At 41.1% G+C, this 16,053-nt stretch overlaps 1 protein-coding gene across 1 annotated transcript in view; it reads right to left on the bottom strand.

Moving 5' to 3' along the window:
- Positions 1-16,053, bottom strand: part of IQCJ (IQ motif containing J) — a 160,039-nt gene that overhangs the window by 14,841 nt on the left and 129,145 nt on the right. The window contains exon 2 of the mRNA XM_045585216.1: positions 1,448-1,512. Coding sequence (XP_045441172.1) covers positions 1,448-1,512 — 65 coding nt within the window. The remainder of the gene's footprint in view (positions 1-1,447; positions 1,513-16,053) is intronic.

Genomic DNA, 16,053 nt, shown 5'->3' with positions numbered 1-16,053 from the left:
AAACTGTGTCTCCATAAATCCTTCTCATTGATCCTTATTTTCTTTCTAGAGTGAGAAGAGCAATTTAGCCCTTCTTTTAAAGGAAAATCCTTTCAAATGTTTAAGGATAGCCATTATGTCTCCTCTGAGATTTATTTTCTCCAGCCACACACCCTCAGCCCCTTGTAGTAGTTTCACATGACTTCAGAATCCTAACAATTTTAATTGCCCTCCTCTGGTACTCTCGGGGATGTTCCTTTAAAATATGTCTTTACCCCTAGCCAGTTTAGCTCAGTGGACAGAGTGTCGGCTCTTGAACTGAAAGGTCCCAGGTTTGATTCTGGTCAAGGACACCTACCTCGGTTGCAGACTAGATGCAGGTCCTGGTTGGGGCATTAGTGGGAGGGAACCAATCGATGTTTCTCTGTCTCTCCCTTCCACTCTTTCTGAAAATCAGTGGGAAAATATCCTCCATTGAGGATTAAAAAAATAAATAAATAAACTATGCCTTTAAAATGTGGTGCCCAGAGCCCAGCGTGACACTCACACGGGCTTGACATTCGGACTTAGCAAGTGGTTGAGAGCAGGGGCTCTGGTGGGATTCAGTCCTGGGTTTGACCCCCATCCTTCCTCACCACTCAGCTGAGCACACTTACACAAGTGCTGAAAGCTCTCTGAGCCTCTTTCCTGGTCTGTAAAAGGGAAATAACAACGCCTTTATCACTGGGCTATCATCAGAGTTCCAGGAGGAAGTATCTGTAAGCACTCACTAGTAGAGAGTACGCTCTAAATATTCAATAAATGATAGCTAATTTTTCTTCTTTTATCTTGACACTGCATGACTACTAAAGAGTTGAATATTGCGGTAATATTTTTAGAAGCCACATACAATCACAGTCTCATGTTAACATCAGATAAAATCTCTAAACATTTACCCACAAACTGAGATCAGAATATATCTCTCACATGCTCTAATTGTATAATCTTTTTAAAAAGCTTAAATGGAAGACTGTATTTTTTACCTCTGATTTAAACTCTTTTTTGCTTTCTTTTCAGCTCAGTTTTGTTCCATTCTGCAGTATTACTTCGAATGTTCATTCTATTAGTTTTAGTGTAAACTGTGTACTTTTTTGCAAATTTATAATCAGCTTCTATACACATCCCTGATTTAAAGCCAAAGACTGGGCAGGTTTAAGTTTCAAGCCTTCAAACATACCACCAGAGGTATCTGCAGGCATCATATTGCTCTGTTAATCAGTATTGCTTGTGTATCATAGCTCAACTAGTCATGAATCTATTGAACTATATCTCAAAAGAGACACATTTCTGAGTCCTGACCACAATGATACATAAGGAACTGCCAAATTACTCATTTAATTTTGCCTTGCCAGTGTTTCTTTTTTTTTTTTTTCATGCAAGCTTTTCAACCTTGCAAATAATTGAATTTCCTTTCGTATTTTTTACTTACTTTTCAAGTAAATATTTTCCATCATTCACTTGTTCTAAAGGATTCTGCAATCTTTTCATTTCTTCCTGTTGGGGGAAAAAAGAAGTGTTTTATACATTGACCCATGTACTTATGGGCAATTACATTTGAAGACAAATAGCAGAAATGAGATAACACACCATTAGATGTTCTGGACTTTGCAATGGATAAGTGCTTAAACTTACAAAACAATTTCCTCTTTGATCAAATTAGAATACGTTACTGCCAGTCAAATTGTATGATTTTTTTTCATCATTAAAGATAATGCTTCCAGTCATTTTTCCAGAGTGAGGACATGTTTACATGGGTCCATCCACTCAAGCTGCGTTGCCATCTGCATTATGTTTGCTGGTTGCTGGGTGAGGGGCTCTAATGATGATGAGCTGGGTTTGGCCACTCAGTAACCATCTACTCTTATCTCCTGGGAACTCTCAGCAACCTCTTCTGTTAGCCCCAGTGCTCAGGCACACACATACACACAGACACAAGCCCACTTCCCTTCCTGAATTTCAGACATTCATAGTCTTTGTAGTCCAATTTTCCTGGCCACAATGATTGGTTCAGGGATGTGATGGAAGTCGTCCCAGGTTCCTGGTGAGACTGCCTTCCCCAGGGCATTTAAAGAAGGCCCATTGGACTCAGTTTTTAGAGTCCTACTCCTTAACTCATCACCACAAACCGCTGAGGTGCCAAGAGAAAGCCCCAATGAGGACTAAATACTCACGTGCCCCTAAAAGGCCCTCAAAGCTAGTCTCAACTTACTTCTACCACCAGACATCCAAGGCTTCTGTCATCCCTCATTACCCAATCTCTTTAACTTCAAAACTTCTCTATCCCCTCAATTTTTTTGAACCTTCCCTGGAGTATCTTGTTCTAACTGAAGCCTTCCTTGATGTTCTGAGGACAGCTAAGTTTTTCATAGAGCAAGAAGATCTAAGAACTGTTTAGAAAAAGAGTTTTAGGACCTAGAGGATTTTGCTGATAACAATCTTGGCTGGGTCCCTGGTCACACTTATTCCCTGCAGCCCTCTTAAGAAGTGGCCATGTCTTCCCTACATGCTACATCACACATGTCAAACACAAGGCCCGCGGGCCAAATCCGGCCCGCCAGGCCTTGCAATGTGGCCCGCACCACGCTGTCATCACTGCACTCCGCTGCGTTCCATCACAATGACGCGAGGTGACATAGGAGGCTTGTGATCTCGCCGCCGCCTCACCAGCCGCCAGTACTTGCTATCTATTATGCATGCGCATAGATAACAAGTCACGAGAGATTCAGGAGGCATGACCTATAGTCCAGCATCCGATGTGGTTGTGCAGGTGGCAGAGCAGAGGAGAGAGTGAGTGTGTGGGCATAAAAAATACACTGCAGAAGCTGCCAGTTCCTGGCATAAAGTGCAGGCATAAAAATCGCAACAGAATCTGCTATCTGTACCCAGCCAGGCATTTATTGACTGACTTTTTTTTCTCCACTCCATCTGCCAAATCAAGCTATCCCTGTGCAGTTTTCAACTTTTTCCTTCTAACGCAGATTTCCAATAAACTACATCTTTTACTGCCAATATTGATCCCAAAATGTCCAGGAAAAGAAAAGTTGACGGTGAAGGCAGACAATTTAATGACAAATGGGAAAATGAATACATGTTTGTGCTTAGAGAGGGCAAACCAGTGTGTATATTGTGTTATGAGACAGTGTCGGTGATGAAAGAGTACAATATACGTCGTCATTTTGACACCAAACATAATGTTAAGTATGGCAAATATACTTTGGAAGAAAAGCATAAAATTGTTAAAGAACTAAAAGGCAAACTACAATCACAGCAGCAAATGTTTACAAAGGCTACAGCGAAAAATGATGCTACAGTGAAAGCAAGCTTTATAGTGGCTGAAGAAATTGCCCGTACTTCAAGGTGTTTTTCAGAGGGTGTCTTTTTGAAGCAATGTATGCTAAAAGTGTGTGAGCAAGTATGCCCAGACAAGATACAGAGTTTTCAAAATGTCAGTTTGTCAAGAAACACCATTGCAGATAGAGTTCAAGAACTCTCAGGAAATCTATCATCACAGCTGGTCAAACAGGCATGCAGTTATCTCGCTTTTTCACTTGCTGTCGATGAAAGCACAGACAACACTGATACAGCGCAGCTGTCCATCTTTATACGTGCTACGAAGACCGACCTCTCTGTCACTGAGGAACTTTTGGATGTAGCTGCCATGCATGGGACGACGACTGGTAGAGATATATTTGAGGCTGTGGAGAAATCTATAATTAATTTTAAATTACCCTGGGAAAAGTTGGTGGGGCTAACTACCGATGGCGCACCTTCAATGTGCAGAGAAAAGAAAGGCTTGGTTGGACTAATGAAGGAAAGAATGCAAAAAAGTCACTGCCACACACCCTTGATTACTTATCATTGCATTATCCACCAAGAGGCTATGTGTGGAAAAGTTCTGGACACGAATGACATAATGACCACAGTCATTAAAACTATTAACTTTATACGGGCATGTGGCCTGAATCATCGCCAGTTCCAGCAGTTTTTACAGGAGGTGGGTGCAGAGCATGGAGACGTGCCATACCACACAGAAGTAAGATGGCTGAGCAAGAGCGCAGTCCTCAAAAGATTTTTTGAGCTCAGAGAACAAATTGCTCTTTTCATGGAAAGTAAATGAAAGCCCTTGCCTGAACTGTCGGATCCCGCCTGGCTATGTGATTTTGCTATGATGTGTGACATATGCGAGCATCTCGCCCAACTGAATCTGAAGCTGCAGGGACGCAAACAAGTCATCACGAAGATGTCTGACATGATCACAGCATTCCAGCGTAAACTTCAACTATGGAAGTCCCAACTGGAACAGGACAATCTTGCCCACTTTCCCGTTTGTTTGAGTATCTCAATCACTATTTCTGGTACTTTTCCTTGCAGTCGGCTGGCTACCAAAGTTAGCCGTTTACTAAGTGAATTTGAGCGGCGCTTCTCTGACTTTAGAACACAGCACTCAGACTTTGACATCTTTGCCAATCCTTTTACAGTTGATGTCAACAATGTGCCCCATCACCTTCAGATGGAGATAATCGAGCTTCAGTCTGACAGTGGCCTGAAATCAAGGTTTCAGGATGCTGAAATTGAGGACTTCTACCCTCTACTGCCCCCTGACTCAATGCCAGAGCTCCGACTTCATGCTGCCCATATTCTATCCATGTTCGGGAGCACCTATCTTTGTGAACAGATGTTTTCAATAATGAATCTGAACAAAAACAAGCACAGATCACGCATTACCGATGACAACCTCCATGCTGTTTTGCGGGTTGCTACAGCCCAAGAAATAAAACCGAACATTGACTCATTGATCCGGGGAAAACGGTGTCAGACATCTAGCCAGAAAACAAAACAATAAGCATTTTAGGTACATTCCAATATTACTGTTTTGCTTGATACCAATATTACTGTTTTGCTTTATAGCATGTGAGTTGGTTAACAGCACTGTTAAGGAAAAGATTGTTCCACTCATTTTAAATTCACATTTCTGGTTAACATTGTCAGTTTATGACTGTTCAGTAAACCATTCGGCCCGCGATTTAGGCTGGATTTTAGATTTTGGCCCCTTCTCTGATTGAGTTCGACACCCCTGTCATCCTAAACAGTCTGCAGGCGGGATGGAATGCTTCTTGCTCTTCATTGCTGCTCCTAGAAAATCCTCATTCCTACAAAATCTTAGCTTCTCTGAAAAATCTCAGCCTGTCCCAAGCTTCTGTCCTCTTCTCTTCCCTACCTATCCTCTCTCCTCAGGAGGTCTTCACCGGTCCCATAACTTTAAGTTTATATCTGCACCCCAGCTGCCCTTAAACTCTACCCTTATACTTCCACTTGCCTTCCTGATAGTTCCATGTCCATTTCTGACAGACGTGTCAAGTTCAAAACCAAAGTCTTGATTTCTGCACCTCTACCTTTACCCAAACCTCCATTGTCACTACTTCTATCTCATCTTAGTAAATGGCATCACTATTTACTTAGATGCCAGAGCCAATACCAGGAGTCAGCCTTTATTCTTTTCTTTCTCTCACAATACAGTCAATAAGCTAAATTCAATAAGCTAATTTTGTTGGGCTCCGATTAGAAATATATCCAGAACTTGACCACCATCTCTCAGTGTGGTCTAAGTCAACTGTGCCAGACTCCTGTCTCCCTGCTCGGATGTCAGCCCACTTCAGTCACTTCTCCTTACATCTGCCAGCATGCTCTCTTCGTACCTGGGCTTTCTTTTCTAAGGGTGCAAAATGCATATATCACAAGTTTACAATACAATGAATTTTGACAAAGGAATAAATTGTTAGAACCACCACCCAAACAAAATACAGATCATTTCTCTCACTTCAGAAAGTTCCTCTGTGTCCCTGTACAGTCAATTTCCTTCTCCTACAGGCACCCCATTTTGATTTCTATCACAGAGATTAATTTTCCCTACTCTAGAAAATCATATGAAATTGTCTATTCTTTTGTATTGGCTTAATTTACTTAATATTATATTTTGACATCAGTTTCTTAACTGATGCTAATTGTTTAAACTTCTCTTCAGTATTTTTGGAGAAGACTTTTGTTTCCTTCCTCTGATGTTAAAGCATAGGACTTGAAATGTGAGGATCCCAGGAACTGCAACAGAGGTGTTTGCTGTTCTGAGAAAGGTTAACCAGAAGGAAAAGATAACAGAGCAAAGAGGATAGAGGCCAAGGAGCCAGAGCCCTAGTGATACTGCAAACTTTGGGGTCAAACTGCAGCTTGAAATTAGAATATTAATGGATTATTTTCACTTTCATGTGCCAATAGATTCTCTCGTTTTCTTTTATTTTTTTAATCCTCACCTGAGGATACTTTTTCTATTGATACTTTTTGAGAGAGTGGAAGGGAGAGGAGGGGAAATGGAAGAGAGAGCAAGAGAGAGAGAGAGAGAGAGATCAACGTGAGAGAGACACATCAATTGGTTGCCTCCCGCTAGAGCCCAACTGGGTCAAGGATTGAACCTGCAATTGAGGTATGTGACCTTGACCAGGAATAAAACCCCTTGGTTTTTTGGTCTAGACCAAAGTTCTAACCACTGAGCAAACCAGCCACGTGACTCTAATTTTCTCAAGGCACTTTTGGTTGCTATTTCTGAGTGTGTGTTTTCTTATTGGTTTGTTCGTTCACGTTTAAAAGAATTGTAATTCACAAGTGACAGTCTGAGCAAGACTGCTACATATAAAATCTTAACTTGATGAACCATCCTATATAATAAAGAGGTAATATGCAAATTAACCATCACTCCAACACAGAAGATGGCTGCCCAATGTGGTCAAAAGTGGCCATCCCCATGTGGACATGAGATGGCTGGCAGGGGAAGGCAGTTGTGGGCAATCAGGCCAGTAGGAGAGGGCAGTTGGGAGGGACCAGGCCTGCAAGGAAGGACAGTTGTGGGGTACTAGGCCTTCAGGGGAGGGCAGTTGGGGACAACCAGGCCCACAGGGGAGGGAAGTTAAGGGCAATCAGGCTGGCAGGGGAGTGGTTAGGGGGTGATCAGGCTGGCAGGCAGAAGCAGTTAGGGACAATCAGGCAGGCTGGCAGGCAAGCGGTTGGGAACCAGCAGTCCTGGATTGTGAGAGGGATGTTTGACTGCCTGGATGGGTCCCAGATTGAAGAAGGTGCAGGCTAGACTGAGACAGACAGACACACACACACACACACACACACACACACACACACACCTTGTGCACAAATTTTGTGCACCAGGCCTCTGGTAGAACTATAATAGTTCAGAGCTGTACAGGTGCTGTTGTTGTTTTGCTTTGTTTCATTTTATTTTGGCACCATCTTAAATTTTTTTTCTTATTCAGAAGGCTCATGGATAAAGCAGCTTATGGTCTTCAGTTTCTTTTTGTTAAAGGCTGCTGCTTCTATATCCAACATTGGTATATATAAAGTGCAAATGAAGAACATTTTTGCATCTTCTGCCAAACTGCTGTATAAAGCACTGTATGTTTTGCTACAGGTTTTCTTTTATGTACATGAATAAGATTTTAGGATTTAGTGCTAGGGAATATTTTCTCATTTTTATATAATAGTGCACTTCCTTTCACCAACAATAACTACTTATGTCTTATAGAAGTTGTTTAATTTGCCTTGATTGCCAGAAGCTTAAGCTAAATTAAATACTCAATTGCCAGAACTATTCTTTCCAGGCTGGTAATACAATTATCCCCTCCCCTTTACTACATGATGTGCACACTTCTTTATTTTTATTTTAATCCTCCTACAAGTGTGCTTTTCAAAGTACAGGCAAATACTATAGGCAGAATATAAATGATAAATGGACAGGAAGATAGAGATGACAGATATCTAGATAGGTAGATAGATAGATAGATAGATAGATAGATGATATATAAAGATAGAGCATTCTTTTAAATAGTACACATGACTTTCTATTTTCAAGGTAAAACTTTTCATCACTATATACCCTGGATCCTTATTCTAAGAATAAGTTTCCACATCTACCCTCTGTTTGCCCCAACTCTCCATCATATCCCATCCCACCACCAGTGACATAAGCAATAAATCCAGGTCATATAAAAGGTCATGCTTGAAGTCACTTTCCCAAAAGGAAACAGAATAGACAAGAAGCCTTAGTTACTCTTGAAAAACAGAGAGATTTTTTTTAGGTCATAAACATTTTCTTATTTACCCCATCCATTATGATTAGGAAAGAGATGAGATGTTGGTAGTCTCATTACTTTCTTCTCTAAGATGTGCCTGTGGTGTGCTTTCATCTTTCCTTTTTCCCTGGAGATTTGGGGGGGCAGCAAGGAAAGGGCTTTTGCACTCTGCCCACCACTTTCTTTTCCTTGGTTCTTGCATTTGGGGGAGCTTGCCCAGGTGGAGAGGGCTTCGAGGTGGTACTTTTTTCGTCTGACTATCCATGCTCTAGGAAATCATATTAAACATAAGGTCAATGACTAACAAGAGCTTTCTGAACAGCTGCTCGGCTGACAATTTGGAGGATTGATTTCATCATTTGGTTATTTAAGCTAACTATACAAAAACACTTCCATTCAATTGGCCTGGAAGTTTCAAACCATGTCCTCATTTTCTGGGAGATGGATATGGAAGACGGCTTGTGCAACAGATTTTCGCTTGGAGTTTCACTCTTTGAGATAGTTTTGTTTTTCAATTTGACATTAAAAATATACAAATCTGTCTTTCCTCTCATTGGTTTCTCCCGCTAGACCTCTTTGTCTCTGATTTTATATCGAACAATGTCATTTCCCTACTAGAAACCAACATAGCCCCCTCCTCCCCCGGTGCTTTCAGATGGATTCCAGGGTCTCTGCCAAGGGCTGGTGCACCAGGGCCCAGGCTGTCTTTAGGGGCCGCACCGCCAAGCCCTGCCAAATCTGGGTCATATGAAACTTCACGCAGTCCCAGAACTCACATGCTTCCTTATTGGACATTCGAGGACAATGTGTCCCCCACCCCTCTATTGACCACTCCCATTCTATTTTTAGGAGGCCTCCGACTTCCCCTTCCTCCATACAGGTTTGCAGAACTCAACAGGAGGGTTGGGCACCCACTCTGCTTCCTCCACAACCACAACCAGTGCTGATCCTTATTAGCATTATCTCTTTATCTGACTCCCATTTCCCCTCCCCTCCCCCAGCTAAGTCCCTTGAAGTCAGGGATGGTGATTTATTCACCTTAAGGTCCCTATTCCCCAGATGAAGCCTCCAAATATCTGTTGAATAAGTGAGTTGAATGCATTAATATGGCTGGAATGAAAAGAAACCTTAGTAGTTTAATGCCCCTCCCCCAAATCCCAAGAAGTTGTATGTCCTTTGCTGATTCTTTTCTGCCCCTCTGTTTCTACTTTCTACAATCACTCTGAAGCCTTCTTTTTAATTTAACATTAAAGGCCTGGTGCACGAATTCTGCACCAGTGGGATCCCTCAGCCTAGCCTGTGAGATTGGGCCAAAACTGTCTCTCTGACATTCCCCAACGGGTCCTGGATTGTGAGAGGGCACAGGACAGGCCCAGGGACCCCACCGGCGCACAATCATGGCTGGAAAGGGACTTGGAGGGCTTCAGGGTGTGTCCGGCCCATCTTCCTCCGTCCTGATCTGCTGGACCACAGCGGCAAGCTAACCTACAGGCTGGAGCATCTGCCCCCTGGTGGTCAGTGCACATCACAGTGAGCAGTTGAGAGACCTTAGCATATCATTAGCATATTATGCTTTGATTGGTTGAACTGATGACCAGACGGCCTGGCACTTAGCATATTAGGCTTTTATTATACAGAATTATATTTTTCCAGTTTTACTGAGATATAATTGACAGTTAAAACTATATATATTTAAGGTGTATATTTGATATATTGTATGTACATATTGTGAAATCATGACACTCAAGCTAATTAACATATTCAAGTAAACTTCAAGTCTATACTACAATACTACTAACTGTAGGACACTGTTGTACATTAAATCTCCAGAACTTTTTCATCTTCCCTAATGGAAACTTTGCACCCCTTGACCATCGTCTCCCCATTTATACTCTTTCCCTTTTGCTAGTCTCCTCTGCTCTGGGTGGCTTGTAATTTTGGACTTTATCAAGCAGTCCCCTTTGTTCTGTGGCTTTGGATAGAGTTTGCACAGTGGGATAGAGTTAGCACCCTGGCATGAAATCAAAGGGTAGCTGGAGAGAAAAGTTGTCAACTCAAGGGCCTAACCCCAAGTTTCTGGCTCAGTTTGACTCACCAGATAAGGGGATAATTTCTGCCAGGCTCTATTTAACTTCTGCCTTTTTTAAAATTTGGGCTAAGCCCCTCTGCAATATAGAAGTTGAATTATTCAAGTACAACCCAAACATATAGCATTCCACATTCTGTAATCCCATTTCTCCAAATGAAATATTTGTTATAAGTGGTTATGAAATGTAGGCTGTGCTATTAGGGAGGATAATTGATTTCCTACTTGCCAAAGCTTTGTTTCCCACTGTCATAAGAGTTGTTATGAAGTGACTTGGGTGTTAACTCTTAGACTGAATGGTGGATGCTGAATTTTGTTCTTTTGTGTCTGGCTTCCCCCTCACACCTTAATTCTGCAACTATTTCTCCTGTCACAAACAGAAGACTATAACAAAAGGTTAGACAAGCTTATCTTTGTGGCCCCTTGATCACCCCCTTAACCTGCCCAATAATAAATAACCCTGTTCTTATGTTTTCCCATCCCTGCCACTTCTACTGTCTAAATTTGTTCTTTGGACAACTTTAAAACCAGAAGTCCACACAAAATTGCTTTTTCTCTAAAGTGCACTTCTGCCTAAACCTCAACACTTTAATTATTCTTACATATACCTTGGCCATTTTATTCTCAGCATACAGGCGTCTTCAAACTACAGCCCGCGGGCCACATGCGGCCCGCAGAGGAGCCTGATCCGGCCCGCCAGGTTTTTTGGGCAGTGAGCGCAGCCAAGGTGTTACAGTAGGAATTAGTAGTTCATATAGTCCGGCCCTCCAGCTCTCTGAGGGACTGTGATCTGGCCCCCACTTTAAAAAGTTTGAGGACCCCTGTTCCAGAACATGGAATGTAACTTAAAATGTGAAAACAATCTGCAATTTATCTCCCTGTGCAGTTATGGGTAATAAGGCCTGTGCCCCTTACCTATATCCTCTTTTTGTGGTGTGTGTGTGTATGTGATAATTTCATTATTAACCTGAGGGTAACAACTGAACAAAAGTTGAAGGCCAAAATTACTTCTGACACTTTTGACTATCCAATCATTCAATTAAATATTACCAGCCTTCCTTACTGTCCCCGCCCCCACCACTCCTTTTTAATAGAAGTGTAATAAGAATACTAAAAAAGGGGGCTACTAATGTTTGCATAATTTGGAAAAGTAGAAGACATAAAATCTATACTAATTTTAGCTCTGCATCATTAAACATGAAATATTGATTATTGCTCTTTGCAACAGGGTTTATGAAGCTAGCTGAGCTGAAGTGCCCACATAAAGTGGTTCTGATGCTTTGCCCTCAGATCTCAGTGGCCGTAAATGATGCTCCTTGGTGACAGCTGGAAGGCTGGCATTCTAATCCACAGCCTTCAGAGGTACATTTCCCAGATTAGACCAGGAATGACCCAGCTGCATAGCCTAACTTCAGAAAATTAAATTGGAGGGAGTCCAAACCACTGTTGAAATAACTGTGTGAATTACAATGCTTCCACAGGCCTTGTTATAATGTAAATGTGCTTTACAATTTACTGCCATTTCCCTTCCACCCCTGCTGTGAATATGGACATTAATAGTCATCTCATATATTTAAAGGCAAAAAGGCATCAAAAATAAAAATGTAAAATTCATGGCTTCTCCCTTTGGAAAGCAGAAAGTAAATTCTTTTTTCTCTTGCCATTTTTTTTTTTTTTTTTTGTGTAAAAAGAGCATACGTTTTGTTTATGTATTATGCATTAATGTTTTTTATGGTTGACAGACCTGTAAATTTCACACAGGGAAGTTACCTTGCAGCTGAACATGAATTTCTTTGGAAAGAGAAAAGTGGCTAATAGGACATCAACAGCTCATTTAAAGAATTCATTCAAGTAAGTTATGAGCACAATGGGCACATCTGAGGTGGCAGACTTATCAGAGATCTGCCCTGTTTCTAGCACTTTAAGGACATTTTGAATGTTTGATGAGATGCAGAGGGACTGTGATTTTATGGTGACAATCACTGAGCAAGGTAGTCCTAAACACCTCTATGTGAATTCTCAGTGGCATTATTACTTGCTGCCTCATATATAGTGAAACTTATAAACTAATAACCATAAGATGTGATAATGAAAATCATTGTGATAGCTCATTCTTTTTTAAAAAAATATTTTTTTATTGATTTCAGAGAGGAAGAGATAGAGAGAGAGATAGAAACATCATTGATGAGAGATAAATCATTGATCAGATGCCTCCTGCACACCCCACACTGGGGATCAAGCCTGTAACCCAGACATGTGCTCTGACCTGGAATGAAACCATGACCTCCTGATTCATGGGTCGATGCTCAACCACAGAACTACACTGGCCAGGCTGATAACTCATTCTTTATTCTTGTTTGACCAACCAGACTATGTTCCTAGACATTAGGACATAAAAGTCTTTGATTGGCAACTCTGAAAATGCAAATACCTGAGCTCATTTTAATAGATACCAAATAGAAGCACGTAAAAGCCAGTTGTGACTGTTCCAGTCATTGGTCACCTTGGATCTGTGATTATTTCAGACCCTGATATTCTCCTGGAGGAATGAGTGGAATGGAACCCATCTGGAAGGGTACACCTACAACCACATCATGGAATTTGCTGTAATTTGAATACGCACCCACAAACTTCATCCAGGTGCCAGGGGTGGAAAGCCCCAATGGACCCAGGATTGTCAGGCAGGATGAGCCAGCCGTGTTAGTTTGAATACCCTGTAGGTTTACATGTCCTTCCTCTCCTTTCCCTAAAATTGCACATGTTCTCAAGATTTTTCTGCTAGTTTTAGATTATAAACATTCTAAAGTATTATAGAATGAAGACAGAGCTCATTACAAAAAAGTCCAACCACTTCCACTACATCTAGGATATGAGAAATTAAAACACTATGGGTACTAATTTTAAAGTGGTCACTCTACTCAAAGTTCATTCAACTTAACAGTAGGGCAGCTATGAAAATTCATTTAAGACTGAAATACTAGGTACAACCATTAGGGTGTAGGTATTTTTTTCATCTTATATATTTCTACACTCTGAAAAAAAAATATATACTGGAGACCATGCTTCAAGGTGAGAATCCAAAACATAAATAAGCACACAAGCAAACAAATAACCCTCAGAATGCAGATAGAATAGCAAAGGTGGCTAAGTGAGTTCATACACCGACTCCAGTTTCCTGTGCCAAAGGATAAAAACAAAGTGCTGGTGATCAGAACAGCATGTAACTCCCCAATCATTTACATCTGATTCTGGAATGCATTTAACTGTTGTATAACAAATACTGTCCAGATTAGATTTTTGGCTTAGTCAAATTAGAAAGTGAGTTTGCACATCTTATGTACTCACCAAATAATATTGTGAGGAAGTAACCCAAATGCATGCTGGGAAGAACTCTTCTAACATGCTCTGTAGCACCTCATACATGTCAGGCTCTTCCTTTCCATTTCCTGCACGACCCCCTGTATTCAGGACCCTGGTGATTCTCATCAGAATTATTACACCGGGTCGCCTAATTGCTTTTCTTAAGTATATTTCCTAACATTTAACTCTCTTACTCATAAACCCTATTGCTAGCCTAAATAAATAAAATCATCAGGATTAAAAATTCTCTTAATTCCCTAAACCCAGTATTGCTCCTTCTACACCTTCTGAACTCCTTTAAAGTTCATATCCAATGTGATTTTATATATTTTAGTATTTCCTCCCATAGCTAACTGCGTGTCATTTCTTTGAACTACCGTTATTACTAACATTTATTGAATTTCACTAGGTTCCAGGCACTTTGCATAAATTATCTTTTTAAAATTATGACTGCAGCCCCATAAAATAGCAAAAGATGCAATTATTATTCCCATTACCTGTGTAAGAAAATAGATTCAGAGAAATTAAGAAACTTGACCAAGGTCTTACGGGAGAAACGGAATGCTAACCTAAGCAGCCTGATTTCAGAATCTGAGCCTTATCCTCTCCGCTCTTTCCGTGAATGGCATGGAACATGCAACAGCATGAGCGGTGGTGATATCTCAGCAATTGGTGCATGTAAAAAAGAAACCACAGTGTCCTGAAAAGTACCCAGGTTTCTTATCTGAACCAGGCATGTCACCTACCCGCTGTGTAATCTTAGACAGCTGACTCTAGGTCTCAGTTTTTCATTCGTAAAGTATTGTTGGCAATGCCTTTTACACCCTATTATGTGAGAATCAAATAAAATATTTAAAAGGGTTGTGTTTACTCTAAAGTGCTGGTCACCATAAGGAGATGCTTTAAGTGTCTATCTTTTTGAGGACAGCAATCATGTCTCACTTGTCTTGTCTTTCCTCTGGTGCACAACTCTGCTCCATTCTAAGCAGTGTTATCTTGGGTTGGGTAACCCCACCTGAGCCTCAGTTTCATCATCTGTAAAATGGGGACACTACTGTACCAAATTCCAAAGACAGCCATGAGGTTTGTTGATTGAAAACTTATGTAAATCATACAGTCTTATACCAGGCACATAGTGGGTCCTCAATAGTATTATTTATTTTTATTATTCTATCTTACCAGTCCCTCCAAAACATGGGTCTGCAACTAGATACCTTCTCCTGACTCATTCTAAACCCATTTCTATCAATTCTATTTCCTGTTTCCAGAGCATACCCTCTCTGATCTCACTGTCCTTAACTGAGGATTTATTGTCATCTAGAACGCTCACCCTAATAGGCCAATCTCATCTCTAGGTTTGAAACCATTCTTGCTTCCCCTCATCCAACATTTAGAGCCTAAGTTCCCTGCCCTGGCAAGACCTCTTATGAGGTTCCATGTGACGGGCCCCATCTGTCCTTCCAGCTCCTTTCCCTGACTCTCCCACCCCCATTACACTTAATCATCTTGGAACATAATGTCATTAAAACCTCCAGTTAAGACCAGGCACTCAAAAATTTTGAATGAGTCAGTCCATGTGTTGAAATAAAACAATGATAAAGAGAACCTTTTAAATAGGAAAGAGTATATTATCAAAAGGCACAGCATCACCTCAGTTATCTGGAGAGTGGTTTCAGGAGCTTCCAGTATTGGGATATTGTTCATACCTGGATATTAAGTCCCCAAATATCCCCCCATAACCCTTAACCTAAATACAGTCTCGAAATCCGGGACCCCTCAGGGGATGTCAAAAAGCCAGTTTTGGCCCAATCCCCACAGGCCAGGCCGAGGGACCCCACGGGTGCATAAATCCATGCACCAGATCTCTAGTTCATAAGGATGCTGTCAAAAGATGTGAAGTGAGGGGATCACAGATGAGATGTGGGAGGAAGAAAGAGAAAGACTAAAATGTAGATCCTGTTCTGTATTTTCACTGAGTACCCAAAAGGAAGGGTCTTACTGCCCAGAATGTTACCTCCTCTTGAAATCTTCCTGGAAGTTCCCCTCATTTGAAGTAAGCTTTGCCTCTCTGAAATCTTAAAGTTGTATGTGTCTATACTGGGTACAGACCTTATGTTGTCTCTGTAAGTTGTATTTTATTTTCTTTAACATAGCTTAAGTATTTAGAGGCAGTTTTGAGTTTTGTGTGTGTGTGTGTGTGTGTGTGTGTGTGTGTGTGTGTGTGTGTGTTTAATAAGCCTAAGTATCTTTCAAACTTAAAAACCCTACTCCTGGACTGCACAAACTGGGGTGTGCCAGGGGAATTCTGAGCCTGAAATTGGAGTACATCCTTTCAAGTTGTCGTTGTTCCTCCTAGCAAAAGCATGATTTTAAAATAGAAACCACGGTTTGAATTCATTTTAAAGCAAAAACAGGAGGCCTCAAATAAAGTTTAGTTTTATTTGTGGCTATGTCTTCCCA

This window comes from Pipistrellus kuhlii, unplaced genomic scaffold (genome assembly GCF_014108245.1).
Source record: "Pipistrellus kuhlii isolate mPipKuh1 unplaced genomic scaffold, mPipKuh1.p scaffold_m20_p_2, whole genome shotgun sequence".
NCBI lineage: Eukaryota > Metazoa > Chordata > Mammalia > Chiroptera > Vespertilionidae > Pipistrellus > Pipistrellus kuhlii.
Note: the sequence above shows the minus strand (reverse complement) of the source record. Positions and strands in the feature narration are given on the sequence as shown.